We start from the raw sequence: 26,732 nt of genomic DNA, 5'->3' as shown, positions 1-26,732 counted from the left end.
GCCTGCCACCTTTGATAATAATAATCATTTTGTCAGCATCGTGTTCACCATATTAATGTTTTAGCATCATATTTGCATTAGAAATATATAGACCAGGGTCATATAGCAAATAAAGCTCACATGTCAACACAAACAGAAATATATGAAACATTGCTGGATATTTGACATATTCAGGGTGCAGTTGATGCAAAGCATCTTTTTCTGTTGAACAGGGACCCCAGGGAGAGCCGGGCCCTCCTGGACAGCAGGGAATCCCAGGAACACAGGTGAGTACAAACACACACTTCAGACACACAACCTTGCAGGTTCTACTAGCATTGAGTATTGAGATTTGAGCAAGATCCAGTTTGGTTGACTTTGGATCATTGGAATTTAAATTTTTATTTTGTTCCCAAGGTCCTGGAAATGTCACCGAAATTAATAAAACCTTAAAGGTCATTAAAAAGTCATGGGGATTAAATTTGTCTAAATTCTATCTTAGGTGCAATCCCTCTAATATCTTAATATTTTGAAAAGAAAGTATGGTCTTTTGTGTTAAATTAAAAGAAAAGAAAAAAAAAACAGTAAAGTAAAAAAGTGTAAAAAATAATATATATATTAGTATAGAAAATATATATTATTATATATTAAAATAAATATATTACATTAAATCTTTATTTATACACTAAATTACATATATTAATTGCCACACAAACATGCTAGTTTCGTCATATTTTATTCTCTCTACATTTAAAAAAAATTGGTGTAGAACCAATTACAAAGAAACGGTAAGTAACACTGAATTAAACTGGAAATTTTGAAGTGGAAAATGCACTCTAGCAATCTGTTTAATTTATAACTTCAAAAAATATTTTTTTGCAGTGTACGATGGCTTTGATTTTGCTCAATTATGGGCTGAGCCGCTGAGTTCTGAATTATTATTCAGCCCAATTCACGAAACTTTTTGTTTGATAATTTCTCATCCCCACCATAATTTTTCAATCTTACTTCCGAATGGCTTTGTCGCCCTGAATCTCAGAGGGCACGATGAACTGATCTGAAATATTTCTGTAAGCCTCTGCTCGGCCCAGAGGAAGCGGGCAGCTGAAAGCGTCTCATTCATAACGCCCCACCTGCAGCGGTCCAATCAGAGCAGGGAGATCAAATTTCCCTGGAGTGAACTCCTGGACAGCACACACACTCTTACATTCACAAACACACAGAATCAGACACTGTAAACACACACATAGTAATCATGTGTGTACGCACACACTCTTCAAGCACAACTGTGTAAACACGAATGACCCTGCCAACACACACACAGGGACAATACAATACGTCTATTATTGGGTGTAAGTCATCGGAAAAGACTCCTCTTTACCACACACCTATCCCTCTATCTCCCCCCCGCCCCCGCCCCGCTGCCATGGCAACAAAGCTTGACGTTTGCTGTCTGTTTTCTGTTGTACAGGGTCTTCCAGGTCCGCAAGGCCCTATCGGACCGCCTGGAGAAAAAGTACGTTTTCTATCATTTTCATGCATATCATTCTCAAGAGAAAAGAATGAGGCCAAAAAGAAAGATTATCCAACATATCATGGTGATATAAAGCTTTAGATAATTTTGTTGGTTCTTTATTACTTATCCCTTATATTCGTTTATGTTTTTTTGCTCCTTTGCTTTGGATAAATGAATAAATGCAAATGTTAAATGTAGCTTCAGTGCAGGATAGATCATACATCATTGGAACATGCATTTTATTTCGGTAGCATTCATTTTCGAGCGTACTTCCTTTTTCATAAGACAGATGGATCATGATTCAGTGGATGTTTTTTCCTGTAGGGCATCTGTGATCTTAGAAATCCTTCTTAATCCAATCGAAGTTCTTTTTCTCTGTCTCTTCATTCAGGGTCCTCATGGAAGGTCTGGTTTGCCTGGATTGCCTGGCGCAGATGGACCTCCTGTAAGTATCAGTGATACTAATATACCATGTGATTCATGCCTACTAACTACTGATTGAAATACATTTCACAGTATCATTACTTTAAAAGTAATGTGCTACAATATTGCATTACTTCCTTAAATAGTAACTAATTATGTTACTTAGTAATAAGTTACGTTACATTTGTGTTACTCACCTGGGCTAGGCTTGCTTGTTTGTTTTTTAATAATACACATAAAAAGTTACATTTTTTGGCAAATGTAAAGACCCATTTACGCCCAAAGTGAAATGAATAAGACTCTGGCTGATGGAAATGCAAATTCACTCCTGTACAGTAGAGGGCGCAGCTCCTCAGACAAACCTTTCAGCTGTGCTGCCATTTTAGATTGCTGAACAATATGACACAGGAAAGAAAGTTCAACACTTTCATTTCATTTTGAGGAATTCTGAATCTGTTTTTGTGCTAGCAAAATGAGTAAATGCAGATTACAATAACCATCATGTTTACACAGCGCACACAACGCCTCTGCACTTACTCCTGATTTCTCTCAACAAGAGGACAGGAGAGGTGTCGGTCAATAAATGAGAAAACAAAGTATTCAGTACCCAGTAGTAACTCAGATATTTTGTTGTAAATTTAAAAGTAATGCATTATTTTACTAGTTACTTGAAAAAAAGTAATCTGATTATGTAACTTGCGTTACTTGTAATATGTTGTCTACAAAACTGAGCATCATAGCAGAGAAAATGTGTTTTGTGACTCTTTATAGCAATCTTTGAGAACTACTAGACACTAAACAGTCGGTTATGTCTCTCTGTCACTTTATAATACATATCTGTCTTTATTCTACAGGGACATCCTGGTAAAGAGGGCCCACCTGGAGAGAAAGGAGCTTTGGTAAGCTAACACATTTTTTGGGAGTATTTACACTAAATATGTGTTGATCAATTGTATATATATATATATATATATATATATATATATATATATATATATATATATATATATATATATATATATATATATATATATATATATATATATATATATATTATCAGTTTATGAACAGTTAGCTATCAGACCAGTAAACCTGCAAAAGTGAACAAATAATAATTTTTTGATTGAGTGTGTTTTTTGTTATCTGCCTTTTTATACATTATACATTTGTTCTCAATTAAGAAGTTTGAATGCTTAATTCAATTTCAGATTAAGAAGTCAGTGTTTGAAAGTTTTTGATCTGTGTTTAGCTATAAACCTCTTGCAAGGTTACTTCAGTCATGGATTTTCATTCCTCGCCACACACATTTTATAATTTTTCATTGTTGTCATTTTCAGGGCCAGCCTGGTCCCCAGGGCCCCATCGGCTATCCTGGCCCTCGCGGTGTGAAGGTAAAGCAGTTTTTGTGTTTGATAGAGATTTATTGGTGTGCGATGAGTTTGTGAGCTTTGCTTGATCACATGCTATCGGTCTTATAGGGTGCTGACGGCGTTCGTGGTCTGAAGGGAGGCAAAGGAGAGAAGGTATGCATAAATCCACATCTTCTTTAAAAGAAGATAGGGAGAGAGTGTCTGTGTCATGCTGTACCCTCAGCTTGACGTTATAACTTGTATTAAGAATCACTGCAATGACATACTGGTCAGTAAATCTGCATAAAAAGAGTTCAATAGCTACTACACATTCACATCATAAGTGCTGTTTAATCATGCAGAGAGAGTGTCATAACACTTATTCAAGACACAAAATCACTCCATCACCATTAAGTACATCCAGATCCACACAAACCTCTTCTTTCCCCTTTTCAAAAGCCATCAACACATTTCGAAATGAATGCTAATCAGATTGCAGTCTCAAATGTTTGACAATGATACTCAATTGACGGTTGAGTTGCGGTGCCATCATGACAAAACCGAGTGTGTCCATATCCACATAAATAAAGCATGAGTTGAGTTGACAATGCAGGTAATGTGGTCACAAAGTTGCATCTTGCAAATGAATGTGAAAGATTCATACTGAAGCTTAGTGACAGAAAATGAGAATTCAATCATAAATCATAACAATTAGCATACTTTTCTCCATATTCACATTATTGTTCCTTCCAGACTGAATACAAGTAATTGATAGTGTTGCTGTACTGCTTTGCTGTCAGCAGATGGAGGTCTAGTACAACTCCAAAGAATTGATTGTTGTATTTATATGCAGAAACTATAGCTTCATCACTATATGTTTTCCATAATGTATTTTCTTCTCATCCTACTTTTCAGGGTGAGGATGGTTTCCCGGGTTTCAAGGGAGACATGGGTCTCAAAGGCGACAGGGTAAATAAACAGCCTCTAGCCTTGCTGGCTTCCAGCCCAAGCTAATTTTACCCTATGAAGGGCTGCACTGATTGGGTTATTTTCTGTGTATGTTCAGGGTGAACTTGGATTGGCTGGACCCCGAGGTGAGGATGGACCGGAGGGCCCGAAGGGTCGTTCGGGCCCCAACGGTGAATCTGGACCCCTGGGACCCGCTGGAGAAAAGGTACACTGCTTGTTGATTTCGGTTTACTGTGATTAGTTGATTAGAGAGGTGTGGAGAATCAGGAAGTGATGCGGAGTTTGTGTTTTGAATATTAATATTAAATTAGATTTTTGTTTGTCCAAAGATGTTCCTGCACTAATGATCTTTGGCTTGTTTTCCTCCAGGGCAAACTTGGTGTTCCGGGATTGCCTGGCTATCCAGGACGTCAAGGGCCAAAGGTATGCACTTATATTGAACATGACACCTGTTTGTGCATCACGATTGTTTCACTTATGAGCTAAACAACAACTTGGCTCATTAGCATGAACTAATGCCCTCCTGAGAATGCATTATGCATGCTGCACCGAGTAAGGCTCTTTTAAAATGAGCAGCTCATGCCAGGATTGTTCCCTGTGCTGTTGGGGATGCTGGTCACGCAGGCAGCGAGGAGAACTCTGAGCACAGATGCATGTGTCAGACCTCAGCGCCTTTCATCAACAACAGCATCAGCTGTAACAGCAGTACCCAATCTGGTTCAAGCCAGCCCCAAATTAGACCTTAAGTGGTCTTGGAGGTCTGGAAACCTTCTATAATGTTGACGTCATTACAGGCAGCTAGTTGGTAAAATGGAAAGACTTGCATTGCTTGGTAAATCTGTAAGTGCATTGTACATGTATGGTCATTTATCATTTATAATCAGTTATTTTTGACAATTTTTAAATATGTTCTAAATGTCAATTACTCAAGCCTCATGTCATTCCAAACCTGTAAGACTTTTGTTTTTCTTCAAAACACAAATAAAGATATTTTTAATTAAATCTGAGTGATTTCTGTCATATGCAACTCCCACTTTCTCGCTTCAAAAAGTTCATGAAGAGATATGATTTGGGCGGTTAAGTCCAAATTTTCTGAAGAGACTTGATCATTTAATATGATGAACAAATTGAATTTAGGCTTTTATTCATATGTAAATATTGACCAGCAAACATAAACAAGCTCAATCGTACAATGAACCTCATTGGTTCTTTCACGTCAAGCGAACATGCTTGAGCTTTGGTTTACCACGACTGATGTGTGCGTAAATGAATGTTTATATGTGAATAAAAGCCTAAATTAAATTCGTTCATCATATAAAGTGATCGTGTCTCTTCAGAAAATTTTGACTAAATCGCTCAATTCATACGGATTAGTTTTACAATCTCTTTATGAACTTTTTGAAGTGTCAAAGTGGTAGTTGCGTAGCTGTCAATGGAGGGACAGAAAGCTTTCAGATTTTATTAAAATACTTCATTTGTGTTTCCAAGATGAACTAAAGCCTGTACGGGTTTGGAACGAAATGAGGGTGAGTAAATGATGACAAAATTTTCTTTTTTTTATTATAATTTTTTTTTGTGAATTCAGTACCAAACATGCTTCTGGAAAAAAAAAATCATTTTTTTTTTTTTACTTTTCAGCAGACCACTCCATTTAACATACTATATTATAAAATGTTACTATGCTTATTGCTACTCTATCAAAACCTCACTCTGTAGTTTGAATTTCCCAATTTACTCGACAGGCTCAACCAGTGGCGTGCGGTTCTGTTTCTCAGTCTAATGGCAGAGTGTTCGGGAAACCTAATTCACTATTTTTGCAGTTCCTTTTGGTGCCGATAGTAGAGTAGAAATTACACCTTTAATGCTTATCTTGAATTGACTGGAATAATATGGAAAAAAGCCCAGTCCTAGCAGTCTCGTAAATCCGCTTCTATTAAGCAGCATTAACGAACGACAGACAAGTGATGTGATTACAAGCACTTTGACATGCCATCATCTCTGGAATGGATTCAAACAGCCTGCCAACTCTCAAATTATCATGAAGTGCACTTTTGAAGACCAGCCATCACTGTCTGAGTGGTTACTCGCTTCAGAGTTGTGGCATTGTTTTATAGAGTGTCATTGCTTATTCGTCAGTGTCTCACCTTTACAGTTTCAGAATATCCTGTATGGTAAATCAAACCTGATTTCTGCAGGGCAGAGGAAATAGAAATGTATGTGTAAACCAGTGTATTGATTTTCTTTCTTGAATGCTTATACTGCTGCCAGGATTGAGGAACGTGGGTAAGCTGTTTTTAATTTACTGCACTGAGAATGAGAGAAAGAAACTGACAGATAGTGAGAATGAGAGCGATTAAGACTCATGACTCTTAATCTTAACTATGTTTGGTTGTTTATCTGACTGAGTGGCCATTTGTTTTCGTCCAACAACTGTTGTTTTGGTTGATTATATCGTCCTCCATCCTTGGTGAACCCTGTTGTATTTCCAAACTGACAAGCGATCCCTTCCAGAGCTCTCCTGCGCTTTAGTCTTGTGCAAACAAAACAAGGAAACTGATAATCGAGATCGACCTTGTTTATCTTACGCATTCAAGTCTACCGCTCGCATGAATTATGATTCTTAGAAAAAAGCTTGCCTACAATTGGGACAAAGCAGTCTCACAGCTATTTAAAACTCTACAGTGGAAGTAGCAAAGCCAAAGATGCTAATGCTAACAGATTGTAATGGCATTTAACTGTCGGAATCAGTAGGAGAGTCGGGACTCTTGGAGTTCATCCCTCATTAATATTCAGGTCTTGCTGCCTTCCCTTCCTCCCTTAAGTCTTTTTCTTTGATTTGCAGGGTTCGACCGGTTTCCCCGGATTCCCAGGAGCCAACGGAGAGAAAGGAGCCAGGGTGAGATGGATTCTTCCAACCTGCTTTGTGTGAAGTGCACGCTGCATTATAACAAACACATGAAAAAGGCTGATTGATTCCTTTTATGAAAGGATTTGTATGATGACTTTGTACAAAAACATGGACACGAATCAATACCTGACAACAAAAGATGCTAGAATGATTGTGTTCTTCACATGATTTAACGATGATCACGCATCTGGAAAACTATTCACTTTCAGAAAGTATGCAAAAGTGCCTCAAGTCAAAGGTCATCTCTGAATTCTCCTTTACATTTACTTTTGCATGTAGGCTATAGTTACTTTTTCTGTTCATGTTTACCTTTACATTTGCCTTTGCATTTACCTTCACACTTACCATAAATTTACCTTGCACTACTGTAGTATGCACTATGCAGTAAAATCGAAGTAGTTTCATTAAAATTTGTTTCCACCTGTTAAATTGAGTCCAGATACATTCCACTGACTGAAACTATTCAGTGCCTGATTAGAAATCTTACAAAGTCACTTTATGATGTACAGGTATGTTGTCTAAACTATATTATTATGGCCATTAATGACATTTAAATTATATTTTGCTTATAACAGTAAATAACCAGAGCTGTAAATTTGTTTTTTAGTTAGCTTTTCTTTTTTCAAGCTACCGCTCAGTCTACCAGCTTAGCAAACTAGGCCGACTAGCCTACTAGCTTAGCTTATCCCCAATGCAAATTATGTTTTTAAATTACATTTTGTTTTGTTTTATTAGCTATCACTTTCAACACTAAAAAGGACCTCATTAAGAGAGTTAGCAATGTTGTGCTAAAGAGAGCCTGTGGTTTACTGTGTAAAATTCCACTTACATTTAGATGCATTTTGTTTATCAAAGCAATGGATAAGTGTATACTTCTATATTTCTTAAGCAGTATGCTGAGTAATATTTAATGTAAACCTGAAGCACTAACAAGAGCGAAATACCTGTACCAATACAGCGGCATTGCTTGATATTAGTTTAAATAGATGGAAACTATTAAAAAATGTCAACACATGTTGACTGAAATTGCATATACAGAAAAAAAACACTGACTCTGTACAGTACATCACGATCTGTAAGCCCATATATGGTATAGAAAGGACCACCGGGGAAAACTAATCAAGTATTTCCTTTGAGAGATTCTCATCTATTATTGTAGTGGGAAATGCTCTCAATTGGAAACAAACCTTGGGTTTTCCCAATATTGTTCATGGGAAACCTCTCAGTGAAAAAGCAACTGTGCTTTAAGCATTTATGATTATTCATAATTAAATGTCAAGTTAGCTGCAATTTTTCAGAGTGTTTAGATCGTGTGCAAAATGCCAGTGTATTTGTGTATGTTACTACACCTCATCTGATACAAATATTGCTGTGGCTCCCAGAAATCCTAGGGGAAAGTTTCCAATGCTTGTTTTCCCCTGCACACACTGCCATCTCATCTTGGCAAAAAAGAGCGGCAGCAGCTGCAGCGATTGGATTTGCTTTGTGTAGCTATTGAATTCACTCTCAATTTTTACCACACTCATTTTTCTTTCTTTTCAAAGGGGGTGGCAGGGAAATCTGGTCCAAGAGGGCAAAGAGGTCCGACGGTATGTACCGCTTCAGCACTTACCCAATCACCTTCCATTTCCACTTAAATTTGCATTACAATAATAAGCATTTAAGCTGAATTGAATTATGCAAGTCATCAAGTCCTAATTGTTCTGAGTTTTTAGGGTCCCCGTGGCTCGCGCGGTGCCAGAGGCCCAACGGGAAAACCAGGCCCTAAGGTAGGCTACTACTTCCTTCAGACTGTGCTTGTGTCAATCACTTCCATTGCACAGTCCTTATGCTTCACCTCTCTTATTATCCCACAGGGCACAGCAGGCAACGACGGTCCACCTGGTCCACCCGGAGAGAGAGTAAGTGCCACCAAAAAAGCAATGCAGCAGAAAACATTGTCCTCCCATCATTCTATCTACAGTGAGATGGTGTACGGCTTGAAGTGCTCCGAGAGGGTGCTTTTGCAGGGAGCGCAGTGAGGATTAGCTCAGCATGTGGGTGCACTCCAGATAAGAGGACTTACCACCAGACCTATGTTTTCGTCTGGAAGCTATTATAGATTTATGAAGATCTCTTGAGCATTAGACCACTGGAAGGCTGTTGTCCAAGGCTCACATCATTTGAAATCTGATGTTGTACTGTGTATATCTGCTGTGTAATCCTGTTCTCGTTTTTTTCCTCTATTTTTTCAGCGTTTTCCTCTTTATTAATTCCGGTTTTCAGTCTGAATCTGTAGGATTTTTTAAGCTTGTCAAAAGCCTTTTGACTATACCTACATTGTACTTTCAACATAGTTTCAACTTATAATATTTTATTGATGCTTTGTTATTTGAGTTTTTATTCAAATTATCAGGTCAGATAAACATTCACTTCTAGCACACATTTCTAATTCTGATTACCTTCTTTATACAGTATATAGATATTCTGAAACATGTTCTGCTGCTGATATTCTAATGTGACAATCTGTCCTACTTGATTAAGTAAGACCAAGGAAAGGAGTAGGCTTTTCACCAAATATACTTATTTTGTATGGTCTGTTCCAGGGACCTCAAGGGCCCCAGGGTCCCGTTGGTTTCTCAGGACCAAAGGGCCCCCCTGTAAGTATCTGTTTTTGTTACAGTATTATCCATGCTGTTTTATATGCTAATCATTTTAAAAGTGTCATTTACACTATATACCACCACATTTTGTGTTTTAGGGACCACCTGGAAAGGATGGGCTGCCCGGTCACCCTGGTCAGCGGGGAGAAACTGTAAGTGTTTCCAATCAATCACGTTTATAGATCTGCTGCCCAAATAGCAGTATACAGTAATAGTTGTACTTGATGGTCCATCAACGATAGATGGATGGATGGATGAATATATATATATATGTAGATAGATAGATTGATTTATTTATTTTTCAGGTGGTAATTGCTTTGATTTTTTTTTTTCCCTAGGGTTTCCAAGGCAAAACTGGCCCACCAGGACCTGGAGGTGTTGTTGGACCACAGGTAGGCGTTCATGTTTTCACAGCATTTATTACTGTATTCTCATTTGAGCTAAGCAGGAAGACCATGCCTTTCAATATCACTCAAATATATCTGTAATGGCCTGAAAGGGTCCAACAGGAGAAACCGGCCCTATTGGTGAGAGAGGACATCCTGGACCCCCTGGTCCTCCCGGAGAGCAAGGTCTCCCAGGTGCTGGTGGGAAAGAAGGTGCAAAGGTAAATGACTTTCATGTTTACATAACTTTTAGCCGAACTGGCATACAGAATTTAGACAGAAATTAATTGAAAAATAGAAAATAATTGATTGTTTTGGAATCTCAATAGCTCAGTTATTATTCAGCCCCTTCTTATTGGAAAACTATATAAACTAATAACAAAACCAAAGTGCCTAGCAAATAAGTAAGGTCAAACAAACTAAAAATGATTGATTATGACCCACATTTATTTTTTCTTTGACAAAAAAAAAAGAGCCAGTAAACATCAATTTGTTGGCCAAAAACCCGATCTGTCCAAGTGTCTATAACATCAATACTGTGGAGAATTGTTGAATTTCCTTTCTAAATAGAGTCTAAATTGTTAGTAGACGGGGCTTTTAAAAGCTAAACTCAACTTCTCTGAGTGTCCAACCTTCCTGTCTCGGTTTCAATTCCTGTCACTCCTAAACGGAGACACTTTAATCAGCTTGATCGGCTCACTTTAGACAGTGTGTCAGACATGAGTGAACAGCCCAGAGGCAGAGTATGCTGCTGAAGTCTGAGTGGTCAGACTCACGGTCCTTTGGACGTTTTCCTGATTTTGCTCTTTTGTTTCCTCTTCTTATTGGACATATGACACTTTCAGTGGTCCAGTCAAAATGCAGAGACACTGAGGTCAAGTGGAGATTGTCTTTCAAAGGGCTAAAACTGTAAAACTCAAAATTCACTCTTGAGTCCCTCAGGCAGGCACGTATGATTGCAGTTTACTGCATTTGCCGGCCCCTTAAGACACATTTATTATTGTTATTACTTTTTTAGGCAGGCTTGCATTAATTGTGCTGAAATATTACCTACCACCGCTAGGGCTTCATGAACAGAAGTTTATTTGGAGCTATTAATAATGTAATGTACTGTATAAAAGTTTTGGGTCATCATGTTTTTTATGAAATAAGTTAATACTTTATTATGCAATGACACATTTAATTAATCAACAGTGACAGTGAAGACATTTATGTTCCAAAGGATTTCTATTTCAAATAAATGCTGTTCTTTTGAAATTGTAATAACATTTCACATTATTACTGTTTTTTCTGTTTTATATAACTATCCCACCATCCCCAAACTTTTGAATAGTAGTGTATGAAATTGTCTTTTAGTTGAAATTTGATCAGCATCAGTTAGACATATCAACATATTTATGTTTAAATGTTCTTTTCATTATATTTTAAAGTTCTACTCATTCCTATTCCAGCCTGTTTCCTCAAAAAATGTGCTGTAAAAACGTTTTCAACAGGCCAATGTTTCATTATATAAAATTTACACACTTCAGTTTTAATCATGCTGTGAAGTCAGAAGCATTAATTGAATCGACCTGCCAGTGCTAGCGACGGTGGATTTGAAGCTAGCAATAATTCTGAATAATTTCATCAGTTCAAAGCTCATTAGCATCAGCTGAAAATTCATTTGGTTTAAATTTCCTGTTCATTATATTTGAAGTTCAATAAAATATGTCTGTCCGCAGGGAGACCCAGGTCCTCAGGGCAGTCCAGGAAAAGACGGTCCTCCAGGACTGAGAGGGTTCCCGGGAGAAAGAGGTCTTCCCGGAGTGACGGTAGGATTGTGCTCCTGTAGCGAATAAATCACTGCAATAAATCCTCCTAATCTTAGAGGTAGACAGAGGGTTAGACAGCAGCCTTGGCTCATTACAGCCACAGAATTGGACTTCAATACACTCCACCAAGACTTTAATAGGGCAGAGAACCTCTAAAAGGGCTAACTTTGCATTGTTTAATGCAAAGGTACATTATGCTAATTTGGCTGCGGCTCACATTTACCACCTTTTGAAGTGGCTGGGCTGTTGTCTTTTATATGTATTATCTGGCCAGAGAATGATTTAATTGGAAATGTTGCCAATTAGATTTTTGGAGATGAGGTTGTTTGTTCATTGTTGATGTCTGATCTCAAGGTCAGTGGCAGAGGCTGGCTCTCCATGAGCTGCCTGATTATTTTCTACTGGGGCGATTTTTTTACCCCTCTTAGGACAGCAACAGTCATTACTGAGACCACTGTGTGTGTCTGCCCTTTAGAGAGGCAATCTCAAGCCCTCACACACATACGCACAGGAAACACGACGGCACCTCCATGAACACTGACACACACACACACGCACACACACGAGAGCTCTTGTCAGCTCTTTGATTTTTACTGTGCCCCTGATGACAACTGTCCTATGAGAGAAAAAGAGGCTAGTAAATATCAATCGTGTGGAAGCAGAACCAGCAGGCAGTCGAGTTCTGTGGATTTCTCTCTCAAACTGAGATTAATGAAAGCCACAGTCAGAAGAGACCAAACCCACTGTCACATTGCGCTGTAGTTTGTGCAAGTAGAAAAATGAGTTTAGAGGCAGTAGAACTCAATGGTCTGTAATGACATGGGTATGTGTGTGATTCTCACGTCCTCATTTACTTTTGCTCATTGTTAAAAAAAGAAGTCACTCAAAAATACAATTTTGTCATCATTTACTCACGCTCATGTCATACCAAACCTGTATGATGTTAGTTTTTCTGTGGAACAGAAAATACAACCGCAAAAGCTCCATACAAGTTTCCATACAACTACAAAAGCTCCATAAAGTTGCCATATTAGTGGTCCATATAATATGTGCACTATAAGAAATCATATGCTAGCTCTTTAGAAGACTTGGAATAAAGCATACGTATGGTCACGTGTCATATGGACTATGTTTATGGTGCTTTTATGGTGTGTTTGTGTACCTTTTTCTATCTATGTAAAGATTCTTTGAAAATATATGTTTGTAGCAACATGAGGGTAAGTATATAGTTTTGGGCTAGCTATTCCTTTTAATAAAAAGCTTAATAATATGTTGATGAAATCTGAGAGCTTCATGAGATCACCATATCTCTGGATTTATTTATGGAATTGCAGAATAGTTCATAAGAATTCATTAGAGTAGTATCCTCTCTGGATTTTGTATCTCCCACAGTGTTCCTGGTAATTTTTGAAGCATTTAAGTCGATGAGCGAAACATCACAGAAATAGAATCATTTTGATCCTGTGCTGAAAGTAATAATTAGTCTAAAAATGATAAATAGAAAGTTTGTTATCTTAAACGTCATTTACCGTCATGTTGTTCCAATCTTGTATGTTTATTTGTTTTGTTTAATATATAAGGAGAAGTTTTCACATAAATGTTTATGTGGTTACACTTCAGTTCCATTGTCCACTTCAGACATTTTACAACCTAAAAGTAACTTTGTAACTACATGTCTGTCACGGGTGGCTGTAGAAGTAACGCACAAAGATGAAGAACTAGGTCACACAGGCTAAACTAAAACACAACGAAACTAAACCAAAACAGAGCATACATGTTACAATGTCTCATTAGAGTATTAGTAGACTGTAAGGTTAAGTGTTAGGGTTTGGGTTAGTAGAATTAGTTGAATGCAGTTGCAAAGTTACTTATAGTCAGTGAATTTCAGTTGGGGGGGACCATCAAAATAAAGTGTTTGCAGATATTAAAGGGTTAGTTCACCCAAAAATAAAAATTATGTCATTAATGACTCACCCTCATGTCGTTCCAAGCCCGTAAGACCTCCGTTCATCTTCGGAACACAGTTTAAGATATTTTAGATTTAGTCCGAGAGCTTTCTGTTCCTCCATTGAAAGTCAATGGACAGCAAACGGTTCACGTCCAGAAAGGCAATACAGACATCATCAAAGTAGCCCATGTGACATCAGTGGCTCAATCTTAAGTTTATCAAGCGACAAGAATACTTTTTGTGCGCAAAAAGTAGACAAAAATAACGACTTTATTCCACTATTAATTTCCTTCTCTCTGGGCCTCAAGTGAGTTCACATAGTGTTTAAGCGTAGCGCGTCTGTGTTGTACGTCACACGCATCACACATGACCAGCGTCAGCCAATAGTGAGCCTACGTGGTGACGTGCAACACAGACGCGCTGCGCTATTACACTACGTGAACTCATTTGAGGCCCAGAGAGAAGGAAATTAATAGTGGAATAAAGTCGTTATTTTTGTTTACTTTTTGCGCACAAAAAGTATTCTTGTCGCTTGATAAACTATGACCTAATTTTCATTTTTGGGTGAACTAACCCTTTAAGCAGACAGTCTACTAATACTCAAATTATAGTTATAGTTAGAATGTCTACTGGACCATCGAAATAAAGTGTTACCGTTTACGCTGCTCCTTTCTAAACAAAAGCATACAGACCACAAAGCTCCAAAAAACCCAATATGACTTGTGCACTATATTCCAAGTTATCTGAAGCCATATGATAGCACACAATCCGACATTTAAGCCTGAGTTCTCAAATCTTTTTCACACTTTCATAGATTCAAACTTAGCACGAAAGATGTGTAGAACTAGGTTAAATGTCAATAATGAAGGCTAACGCCACAGGTTTTTTGTACATCGTTTTTGGTCACGACACATTTGCAAGAACCAAAGTTTGAAAAAGAACAACCATGAGCACTTTCAGTGTGGATTCTCAATAGCTTTCAATGTGAAATCTCCATTATGAGTTTTTTTCTGTGTTATCTCAGACATGAGCTGGAGGTAGACTTGTTTGCTCAGATATGATGCACTAAAACATACAGTACATGTTTATATATGGTTTTGAGCATCAATAGATAATGTGTTGGATAATGTTCAAGAGAAAATAGCCAGTGCTGACACTTTGATATGAAGCTGTTTGTTAGGCCTATTTACTCACCCATTTTTGTTCTTCTTTCTCTTTTGCCCTCTGCAGGGTCCACCTGGTTTGAAAGGAGCTGAGGGCCCTCAGGGCCCCCCTGGTCCTGTTGTAAGTACTCTGTTTCCATGGTTTCCCTTCATTCAACGTGAAAAGCTCATTCTCCCAAAAGCGGCATTCAATATTTAGGAGTCTGAGAGGGTTGAGGGACTGGTCAGGAAGATCTAAGGCTCAAAAACACCATTAAGGTGTTCTTAAAAAGTGTTCTTTGCCACCGAACACACGCGCAAACAAAGAAGAGTGCGCAGCTGATTCATACTCTTTCTAAATGAGAGATACCGAATCGTACACGGTAGGATCGATGTCTCCCGCAGTGCCTCTCAAAAGACCATGCAGTGGCATTAGTTAACACTAGAGGGTGTGATGGTGACCACCACAGTGTCTTGAGATAAATTCACAGCACTACTTCATAATTACCTCCTCTTGACATTTTATACCATAGCTGTTTCATTAGATTTTATGTGATGGGCATGACGTTGAATGTCCTCAAGCTTCTTTAATTAAAATCAAATTCTTTTCTTCACCGATTCATTTCTCTTTAGGAAAAAAAATAGACAAGTATTGTCACCCTATAATTGCTCTTTTTCAGGCCTTGACAGTGCACTGCAAGATTAGAATAGATGGATGAAAAGTCATTGAGGAGTTTTAAATTCAACTGTGTAAGTCCGATAAAGGATACATTTGCATTTGTATGAAGCTGCGGGGGTCTACAAATTAAACCACATTTAGAAAGCGAGATAAGGAGTCTAAGGGCATGTTCGCCCACTAGTAAGAGTACATTTGGCGCCGAACCGAAAGTTTTACGGTCCTTGAACAGCTCCCCTCAGAGCTGTCTGTGTTGTTCTGATCGTTTGATTCCGTCCGCACCACGCTGTAGTTAACTGCACTCGCTAGTCGCAAAGTGTTGCACGGGACCGCACACGCATCCTCTGGGATGTTTAGGCCATTTGAAGACCCTCTGTACTGTCCCTGTGCAATGATTTATTTAGCACTGCTTGCAAAGGCAAAGATCACTATCAGGTGCAATTTGGTGCATAAAATGTCCCACATGAACATGACGTGATACCACAAGTTTATTGTTGGGACTAAAGATTTTAAATGGATGCTAAATCCGATAGAGTTTGATTAAGAACGCTCAGAACACCTTACCAACCACATATACTGTAAAACTGGCCTACCATCCACATGGTAACATGTTAAAAACACTGAGAACAACTGCATAGCAATGGCCTAACATCTGCATAGCAATGTTCAAAACACTAAGAATGCCTTAGCAACTGCATAGCAACGCCCTAACACCAGCATAGCAATGTTCAAAACACTCAGAAAACCTTAGTAACTGTATAGCAACACCCTAAAATCAGCATAGCAATGTTAAAAATACTCAGAATGCCTTAGCAACCACATAGCAACACCCTAACATCAGCATAAGAACATTACACATTAATAACTGCATAGCAACACCCTAACATCAGCTTAGCGATGTTAAAACACTCAGAATGCCTTAGCAACCACGTAGCAACACCCTAACATCAGCATAAGAACATTACACCTTAATAACTGCATAGCAACACTCTAACATCAGCATAGTGATTTTAAAACACTCAGAATGCCTTAGCAACCACATAGCAACACCCTAACATCAGCATAAGAACATTACACCTTAATAACTGCATAGCAACACTCTAACATCAGCATAGTGATTTTAAAACACTCAGAATGCCTTAGCAACCACATAGCATCACCCTAACATCAGCATAAGAACATTACACATTAGTAATTGCATTGCAACACCCTAACACCAGCATAGCAATGTTAAAACACTCAGAATGCCTTAGCAACTGCATAGCAACACCGTAACACCAAAACGTCTGAATGGTTTGGGTTTTGTGGCTAGAGCATAATCATTCAAAAGCTAAAGCTCCTCATTTGGATTTTCTGCACTAAAAGTACATCCTTGAAAGGAAGTTGTCGCTTGGGAGAATCTGTTTTAATCCTTTATACATGACTAATGAGTGAGGTACGGCAGATCTTTACAAGCCTATTAATTGAGTACAGGGGTTTTCAAAGTCAAAGACAGTGGGCCTCCCTTCTAACACAAAATAGACAATGCACACCCCCCAACCCCTATTTTAACTTTATAGTCTGCATTGTATGAATTATACACAGATTTGAAAGCTTTGAAAGATATAAGCGCTGTGAATGATTTTTTTTTTCTTTTGTTGTTTGATTAACATTAACGATATAGACAGCAGCAGGTATGCCTATGTGAGACTGCTGTCACTTTAAGACCCTATGCATGGATCTAATAATAATTTTTTAGGCAAACTGCGCAATAAGCCGCAAAAGTAAACTAAATTCAGCACTCGTGCACGTCGGGTGTGCTACAGAAAGTCGCCTGTCAGTACCGAATTCAGTTATTTTTCACAGTGTTTTGTGCTTTTAATGACTCACTTTACTGCTCTAAGTAGCCCTGCACTGCTGATAAATTTACATACAGAAAAGCTATATAGAAAAACTCAATCGATTGACATCGTCGTATCACTCAGCCCTAGCTTCCCATAACATGCTCTCGCCCCCTGGGAAGGTGCGCCCTACACTTTAAAAAACCCTGATGTAGTATATGCTTCAGTAAATCAGACTTGTCAATAGTGTGTATTTGTCTATGGTGTATCTCAGTGTCAAATATGTTTAATCGTTTTGCCTGTGATGGTTATAGGGTTCCCCTGGTGAGAGAGGAGCAGCAGGACCTGCTGGCCCCATTGGCTTGTCTGGGCGTACTGGACCTCAGGGACCCCCGGGACCTGCTGGAGAGAAGGGTGCACCGGTAATCTCACTTATTAGATATGTGTTTCTTATATTGCATTTGTTAGTGAAAGTTTAAGGTTGCTTACAGCACAGTGACTGCATACCATCTAACTTACTGTAGCACATGCATCTTTTCAGCAAATGGAAAAAAATAGATTTCAATTCAGAATGTAATTTGTCACGAACTGAAAAATCTGTGTCTTTGTTCAGGGAGAGAGAGGTCCTTCAGGTCCAGCCGGTCGGGATGGAGTTCAAGGTCCAGTTGGTCTGCCGGGTCCAGCAGGACCTCAGGGTCCACCTGGAGAAGATGGTGACAAGGTTAATTGCAGTTTTAATTGACATTAATAAGCTTAGACAGTAGAGAGAAGGTGCATTACATTACCAAGCATTACATTACCAAATTACATGAATACAATGCTTCTACTGATGTGTCCGTTCCTGCAGCCAATTCACAGTCGCCACAAAAGGACAGTAACGGATTTCACTTCATCTTAACTCGCGTACAGATTTAATGGAAGAAAGTTTTGTTCCAATGCATCAAAAGTTACTTTAACAGGCTTACACCGCAGAAAAATCTCAGTATGTCAGTACATCAATATATCTTTTCTTATCCCAACTATCCCATAAATCTCACTAAATTGCCCTCGCTTTGTACATAAAACAAGATAAAACTATTTTCCAATGGAGCACGAATTTTTAATCAAGAAAACTTAATTCAAGATTAAAGTCTCCTGCAAATTTGCTTCTCAAGTAAATTTTCTTGTTTTAAATTATTTGTAATATTTGTACTAGAAAACAAGAAAATAATTTCTCTCCTATCACCCTAGCATATCTCACAACTCTTCCCAGAATTCCTCGCCCTCATTTTTTGGACAGCTATCATTCTTCATCATCACAAACACACACTGTACGAACATCTGAAACGCACGCCTATCTCTCAGTCGCTCTCCCCTGCCGCCAATCCATCATCATCAGCAAAGGCAGCCTATAATCAAATTAGCGCAGGGTACCATAAGCGTTGTCTCTCCATCAGTATCCTCTAACCAACTTCATGGCTTACGTGCCAAGAATATGTTGTAGAAAAGCTTTATCTGGCCATGTCTGTTAGTTCAGAGACAATATTTGTCATTTCATTTACATTAAAACTCTATGCAGGTCATTGCCAATGTCATATTTTTTTACTGCACAGTAAATGGTTTACTTCAACATTACTTCAACAGAGTTTCTTTCATTTAAAATCACCAGTGTGATTTATGCATAATACAGTTTTTTAAAAGACAAAATGGATATTGCATGACTGATTTTAAACTTCTTTCCAGGGAGAAGTTGGCGAACCAGGACAGAAGGGAAGTAAAGGCGACAAAGGTGAACATGTGAGTAAATTCTGTCGTAAAATCCTTATTTATACAAACAGTAGGATTTGAATGCAGAACCGATTCTACTTACAAACCATTACCTAATGATTTTAAGGACATTTGTTTAGCATTTGTGCTCTTTCACTGATTCCACACACAAAAAAAACATTAATTGGCCTTCTTTTGTGTTGTCCTTGCTAGTTGTTGCATGCAACAAAAAACATACGCAACCAGTATAGTCCGATTTACTAATGAATAAGTCTTATTAACCAGTTCCTTTAATAAATTGATCTAAAAGAGTCATAAATCAGTCTTGAACACATGAATTACGCAACTGAATTGTCAATCACTGAATCGGTTCTTGACTTGCTCACTGAACCACAAGTCCTTACTATCATGTCCAACTCCAACAAGTGATTTCCTAAAAAGTATTAAAAGAGCCATTCATTAAATCTTTGAGGAACCAGAATCATTCAATTCCTTATGATTCCCATCATAGTTCTGCTATTCTGATCACCTTCTTTATTGTGTTGCCCACTAGGGTCCTCCAGGTCCACCTGGTCTTCAGGGAACTACTGGAGCTCCTGGACCTGCTGTACGTCTTGACTGCACATTCAGAATTACCTTAGTTATTATTTCAGTCATTTTTACATTGACTCAGTCAGAATACATTGAGACTCTGACTAATGCTTATTTCAGGGAGCTGATGGTGAGCCAGGTCCTCGCGGACAGCAGGGTATGTTTGGACAGAAGGGAGATGAAGGATCCCGGGGCTTCCCTGGACCTCCTGGTCCCATCGGTCTGCAGGTGAGTCCCACAGTGCCATTCACAAGCTAACATTTTTTCTTTTGTTTAGCACTGAGTCGCCAGTCCCATGGTAACCCAGACTAATGCAGCACAAACAACATTAGCTGGTGGCCCTGGGCAGTAGATGCAGTAGAGGTGTTTGAGATGTGAATTGATTTCCTTTTGATTCCACTTCTGCTGGAATTGTTCTAGTAAATAAGTAGACACTCTCTGCAGACATGTAGGGTCCATTACATGAACAGTTAAAATTTTGGTTTGCTGGTGGTATAATTACAACTGATTTATTTATTCTACTAATTAGCGGAGTAATTAAAGAGAGAGGACAAAAGGAGAAATTAAGAGAATTAAAGAAAATTGAATTTATAAAAGTTTTTTTGCACAATATCAGTCCCAACAAAATCATTCTGTCTATTTATATATATATATAAATGTTTTAATAAAAAAAAACTCTTTTTGTGTAGTAAACACACTGTATTTATAGAAGATTTATTTTAATCATCTCATCTCTCTCTTTCTATTTGATCATATTATGATCTGAAGCCTCAAGGTTCTGCCATTCCTCTATCAATCAATTAGCTGATTCCTCTGAAGGCGAGTCATCGCGGTAATGGAGTAACATCGACTGCTCCTGTAGTCCTCTTACGCCACCAAATCTCTGAGCCATTTGATTCAATTGAGTTTTAATTGGGCGTAATGCACTTCCATTTGGATTTTATTAATTGCATTTAGTGACCCGGTCCAATAGACATTAGGACAGTGCACACACACCCTTCAGTGTGTAATGAGTGTTTATGTTAATGGTCTCTGACTAAGGGCTTCTGCCCTGATGAGATCTCTTACCAGCACGAGAATCAGCGTGTCGGTCTGCCAAGTCTACAGGTCACGTGGGTATTGGGCGAGTAAATATCAGACCAAATTAGACTTTAGATGTCGTCGGTCCTGACATGTAACGGATGACGAAGAAACGCCTTTGAATGAGCAGCCCCCGAAGTCGCCACTCGGTGAGGCAATTAGGGATTAAATGTCAAGGATCAAACACGCATGATACCGGGGTCACATGCCTAGCGTGTTTATTCGCCAATGCAGGTGTGTTTTGATCCGAGATCTCTGATGTTATAGTATTTTGGACTTCTTTAAAACAAATGCTTCCCTGGTTACTCTCACTGATGGATGTTTTACCTTTCCTGCTGGGGAAAACATTTAATTGGCCATTAATTAAGCTGAAAAACGGCATGAATTTTTCAGCTTTAGCCCCTAAGCGGAGAGCGGCGTCAAATGAAATGAAGTGCATGCTGCTGGCCATCTAACTTCTTTTTGGTTGCCCGTTTTATTCCTCCAATGTTCTGGATTTAAAATGGGGTTCTCTTAAGTCCTAGGCGCATTTTTAGGGCTTAATAATGGGTAAGACGAGGGACATGTTCTCCCCCGAATGTTCAAATGAATCCTGTGCCGCTCTGGGGAAATATATTTGGCAAATGTGCATAGATGAGTTTCTGTGCCGGGTAAAATAGCTTTCATATTGTGCTTAGTGTTGAAAGTCCTTTACATTTTCCACCCCTCGCTTTTTGCCAGCTATGAAAAGGTGACAAATAATATAGTGTTTGCTGAACATGAGCTAAAAATCTGACAAAGGATATTAGCTGCTCTCTTAGATTTCAAGATGACAGATACTAAAACTCAATAAACACTCCCGCACTCCGCCTCTGCCTCTTCCATTTGCCATATGGCCCTTTTGCCTTTCTCCGCCAATTCTGAAATGAAGCATTATTGCTGTCCTCTGGTAACTGCGTCTGGGCCAGATTCTTTTTCTCTTTTCTTCAGAGGGTCTTTTTTTGTGCCTCACATCTTTGCACAGTCAGTGACATCAGTCAGTGTACTATAGTATGTACATGTATGGACATTTATATATTGAAGATGCATATAAATACAACAATATCTATTTATTTTTAAAGGGTCTTCCTGGACCACCTGGTGAAAAAGGAGAAAATGGAGACGTTGGTCCTATGGTAAGATGTTTTAACCAGTTATTAAATAAATTTTTTTTTTTCTAACAAAATGCCTTTGACATGTCACTCCCCAATGCTCTATTTAAAAGCCAAAAATATGAATACAGGACAGAAAATTCTGCTCAGAAATGCCTTTTAATTTCTTTAAAAGTGTCTTTCTTTAAGGGTTCTGTTTATTATTGTGTTATTTAGCATTTAATTTAATTTTGCCTTATTTCATTTTGCTTTTGACAACTTTGACCATTTTTTTTTTTGACAACTATTAGTAAAATCTCATTTGTCTCTCTTCTTGTTTCTCCACAGGGGCCCCCTGGCCCACCTGGTCCCAGAGGTCCTCAAGGCCCTTCTGGTGCTGATGTAAGAGCATCTCTCAACATTGAACATTTTATCCAATCAGCAAATCCATAAAATTACACCACTTTAACTAAATGGCTTCAGTGTTAATGGTTTTCACGTATGCCTCTTCACAAATTGACATAATCTCTTAACATATTGAAGGGTCCACAAGGTCCTCCTGGTGGAATAGGAGGAATGGGATCTGTGGGTGAGAAGGTAAGAGTATTCCTATCTCCAGTGTTTATTCCCAAAAATATCAGGGCCAAATACCTATTTCAAGTCTCTTTTGAAGACTTCATTGATTTATTATTCGTGTCATCCTTTTGTCTGAATTAGTATAACAAAACGATTAATGCCTACATTACTGCAGTTCTGATAAAACCCCTCCATTTCACTGCTATTTGGCAGGCCCACAGGCCATCAATATTTAATGCTTTGGCTGGCTGTGGAGATGAATTTAGAATATGTAACAGGTCATCATGATGTTTCATCCATTAGTAGTTGAGTATTATGTCCACTACTGTCCAGACTAGTTAATTAAGCTACTGCCAAGAAACATAATGCAGCTTTATTTAGATAGTATTTCTGATTCATTCTATTTAAAAGTCAAATGTGCCATATTCTTACTTGGTTGCTCTGATCTTCGACCGGTGTTTCATTTTTCAAAGCATGGAGGATAAAATGACAATGGTACAGTTAGATTTGCTGGTGTTTGTCAAATAAACTTTTGAAATTGGAATTTGGAAGTTTCCAAAATGGAAGTTTGACAGCTAGAAATCATATGGTATGGTGGTTTTAGCTTATAACTAGTAATATCCTTCACAGGGTGAACAAGGAGAAGCTGGCAACCCTGGACCTCCTGGCGAGCCTGGGCCTGGGGTAAGTTAAGTTCTCAGGAGAGATCTGTGTGATGGTGCGGGTAATCACTTCCTGTAAGCTTTTCAGGCTTTATTGATTGTCTTGAATTAAGTGGCCACACTAAGTGAGTCGCTAAATTGCAGGAATGATTCCAATAAAGGTCTTTACTCTCATCATACAAAGAATAGCTAAATACAGTGACATTTGTACTAAAATATCACTCAGTTAACTTTACAGGGGTCATATCATGAGGAATCAAAATGTCACTTTTAGAACATTTAGAATAAAGGCGTGCATGAAAAATAACTGTAAAAATATACTCAAAACATCCCTTCATTTGAAACTAAACTGGAAAAGCAGTTTCTTGGATTTCTGACACCAGAATATCTGGTTGGCATTCAGAAACTACTCCTTTTTGCCACAAAAACCTTAGATTTCAAGTGGACCTCTGGGGGAAAAAGAACTGAATAAAGCTAAAATGTTAACTTTGTTATTAATGGAATATATGTATTACAGATGGAAATGCAGCCTGTCAAAATTCTAGCCTGTCAATACTGACATGAATGGTTGATTAACTCTTTTGAATTGCTTTGTCAGGATGTAGAGCGTGGCTGCACTCATTGTTCTCAGGGTTCTTTAGTTCAAGGAGTGCCTCAGGGCTCTTTATTCAGCCCTTTCGTCTTTGTTATTAATTCTGCAGGGTCCAAAAGGTGAGAGAGGAGAGAAAGGTGAAGCTGGTCCCTCTGGTGCTGCTGGACCTCCAGGTCCCAAAGGACCCCCTGGAGATGATGGACCCAAGGGTAACCCTGTAAGTGTGACACAACTGACATTCATTTAGTTTAGTAGGTCCTAATATTTGTTAAGGACATTAAGAATGAATTCAGTTTAAAGTTAATGATATGTAACTGTGTTAAACCTGTTTTCAATCTGTTACTATAGGGTCCTGTTGGTTTTCCTGGAGACCCTGGTCCACCTGGTGAGCCAGGTGTTGCTGTAAGTAGCAAAATGTAATTTGCAGGGTTAATATTCTGCAAGGTGTTTGCATGTTTTGTCAATTGTCTCTAAAATTTTCTCTTTAAAATGATCAGGGAATAGATGGTGGCCCAGGAGAAAAAGGAGAGGATGGAGAGTCTGGTCAACCTGTGAGTATTAATAATATTTAGGCGCAATACCTTTGACTATAGTTTTTATAAACTGCATTTATAATTTCCTGCTGTATGCATACTTTGTCATTTTATTCAGGCAATAATTACTCAAAATATGATGATTTAAATTGCAGAGCACTGTGTTTTCCTCTTGCATAGTTATAAATACAGTACAAATAGATTAATAAACTGTAATTGGATATACGGAAGTCAAACATAATTGTCTGAGCAGTGGCAGCCCATAAACTGAAGTCCTTTTTAACATTTATTATAGTAATTTGGATTTTCCAGTGCAGGAAAATTGGTTAATTTACCATTAAATTCAATGTATCTGAATCTCTAGGTTTACTAATGTGAATGTCTAGCCTTGAGAGTCTTTGTGCGAGGCCCATTTATAAGCTACAGTTCTATGAAAGTTTAATGACGGGAGGTTTGTTTTGAGCAACACACTTTCACAGAAATGCATACAGCTTCTGATTAGAAGTTTATCATTTTAAAATCAAATAATCACACAGCTGAATAATTTCGCTAAGATGTATCCATCCTACGTCTGTGTGCTTTTGAAACCCCTGTGTTTCTTAATTGTGTTCAGTTAATTTCACAAAATTGGTTAAGGTTGGCAAGGCAAAAGAATGAATGTTTAGTTATGAACAAAGTCAATTATCTAAAATAGGTTGGTTCAGTTGTTTTCTGGTTTTGATTCATTTTCTTCCTCCACTCTATTTTAGGGACCTCCTGGTCCTTCTGGAGAAGCTGGCCCACCAGGACCTCCTGGCAAAAGAGTATGTATAGTCGTCATCGCTATTATACTTAAAGCAGAGCCAGTTTATCTCTGGCATGGATAACAAACCTTTTTAATTATACAAACAGTTTTTCTCACTAAGAATGGAACACATACTAAAACTGCTATTTATTAATTGAATGAAGATTCTGACCTGTGTAAAACAGTCACCATTTTTGTTAAAGACTGGTCCTCATCAGCACGGATGATCAGTTGTTTTTCACCCAGGGTCATATCGCTCAACGGCAAAGAGAAAAAACAAAGTCCTTCGCAGGGTGATGAATAGTGCATACTAAATCATCAGTCTGAAATCGAAAACAGCGTTTAAATTGCGTCAGAGCCAGAACTCATTTCCTCCACTGTAGTCCTACATCTCTCTCAGGATGAAAGAAGAAAATCAGTCAAGACGTTATATTGATCCTGGGCCTGTTTGAGTGACAGTGATGCGGGGACGGCGGTGTAAAGGATGTTACAGAGTAAGAGGAAATATAACTGTCACATTCGGGACAGGAATTGGAGATCCTCTCCCACTGCCACATCAAAAGAAATTTGTTCAGCCAAATGAAACCTCATCGCCTTGCAGAAAATAGTGTTGTTTCACTGGTCACGAAAATAACTCATAATTTTTCAGAAGAGGGAAAAAGTGAACTTTTTCAATTTATATTGAATTGAGGGAGGTTTCGCAGCCCTCCATTGAACTACCAAGCGAAATATAATTTCATTTTGTCTTTTGCACTAGATCAGTTTTGCTGCGTTTACACTGAACTTGCAGTTGATCGTTTGTGATCTTCATTGATGTACAATGTCATATAATTGAACATTTGGACAATGAAACATTTAACTTAAGATTCTTAACCTTAGTTTTAGCTATTTTGTGTAATCGTAATGGTTGATTGACATGCTAGTAGGTGGCTCTTCGCTGTGGGCACACGTTTCTGATGTTTTGGACCTTGTATTTATTTAGTGTACCAGATCACATGGGACAGATGTTAATACCAGGTGTAAACTACTGCTGGAGCCCCTATAGTACCTTTTTGGAGCCCCTTGGGGCCACAAACTGTCCTGCTATAAGGGAACCAAGTCCTGGTTGAATTTTATAAGCCAGCCCAAGCAACACTGTGCTATCCCATTATTCCTCCATAAAGCTTTATGGCATCTCTTTGCATAGACATCCATTATTCATGCAAAATGTGGAGAAAACACCACTCGCTTTCCCAATACGCTTGATGGAGCTCTCCCAGGGAAAATTATACACCCTATCAGCATACACGGATAGCAATGGCTGACGAACTGCGGATAGAGAAACTGCCATTTCATCAGCAAAGGTGTTTTAATCCTGCGAGAGGAAGACGGTCGCATGAAGACTGATCTTGTGGAATTAAGTCTCCTGCATCAATAATTCTGGCTGGAGCTTATTTTGCATCAAACACAGAGACGTTCTGCTTTCTCAGCAGTTTACAGACCGCAGTTGG

At 38.4% G+C, this 26,732-nt stretch overlaps 1 protein-coding gene across 1 annotated transcript in view; it reads left to right on the top strand.

Moving 5' to 3' along the window:
• col11a1a (collagen, type XI, alpha 1a) overlaps positions 1–26,732 on the top strand; it is a gene marked incomplete at its 5' end in the record, with an annotated part of 69,229 nt that overhangs the window by 32,936 nt on the left and 9,561 nt on the right. Inside the window, 32 exons of the mRNA XM_081353473.1 lie at positions 213–266; positions 1,451–1,495; positions 1,887–1,940; positions 2,773–2,817; positions 3,256–3,309; positions 3,397–3,441; positions 4,183–4,236; positions 4,334–4,441; positions 4,606–4,659; positions 7,079–7,132; positions 8,689–8,733; positions 8,860–8,913; positions 9,001–9,045; positions 9,730–9,783; positions 9,885–9,938; positions 10,125–10,178; positions 10,286–10,393; positions 11,894–11,983; positions 15,162–15,215; positions 17,884–17,991; positions 18,183–18,290; positions 19,292–19,345; positions 19,869–19,922; positions 20,027–20,134; positions 22,087–22,140; positions 22,444–22,497; positions 22,639–22,692; positions 23,302–23,355; positions 24,035–24,142; positions 24,274–24,327; positions 24,423–24,476; positions 25,208–25,261. Coding sequence (XP_081209599.1) covers positions 213–266; positions 1,451–1,495; positions 1,887–1,940; positions 2,773–2,817; positions 3,256–3,309; positions 3,397–3,441; positions 4,183–4,236; positions 4,334–4,441; positions 4,606–4,659; positions 7,079–7,132; positions 8,689–8,733; positions 8,860–8,913; positions 9,001–9,045; positions 9,730–9,783; positions 9,885–9,938; positions 10,125–10,178; positions 10,286–10,393; positions 11,894–11,983; positions 15,162–15,215; positions 17,884–17,991; positions 18,183–18,290; positions 19,292–19,345; positions 19,869–19,922; positions 20,027–20,134; positions 22,087–22,140; positions 22,444–22,497; positions 22,639–22,692; positions 23,302–23,355; positions 24,035–24,142; positions 24,274–24,327; positions 24,423–24,476; positions 25,208–25,261 — 2,043 coding nt within the window. The remainder of the gene's footprint in view (positions 1–212; positions 267–1,450; positions 1,496–1,886; positions 1,941–2,772; positions 2,818–3,255; positions 3,310–3,396; positions 3,442–4,182; positions 4,237–4,333; positions 4,442–4,605; positions 4,660–7,078; positions 7,133–8,688; positions 8,734–8,859; positions 8,914–9,000; positions 9,046–9,729; positions 9,784–9,884; positions 9,939–10,124; positions 10,179–10,285; positions 10,394–11,893; positions 11,984–15,161; positions 15,216–17,883; positions 17,992–18,182; positions 18,291–19,291; positions 19,346–19,868; positions 19,923–20,026; positions 20,135–22,086; positions 22,141–22,443; positions 22,498–22,638; positions 22,693–23,301; positions 23,356–24,034; positions 24,143–24,273; positions 24,328–24,422; positions 24,477–25,207; positions 25,262–26,732) is intronic.

The sequence above is a fragment of the Scardinius erythrophthalmus genome (genome assembly GCF_964197995.2).
Source record: "Scardinius erythrophthalmus genome assembly, chromosome: 22".
NCBI classification, from domain to species: domain Eukaryota; kingdom Metazoa; phylum Chordata; class Actinopteri; order Cypriniformes; family Leuciscidae; genus Scardinius; species Scardinius erythrophthalmus.
The sequence above is the reverse complement of the archived record's forward strand: the minus strand, read 5'-3'. Positions and strand labels throughout refer to the sequence as shown.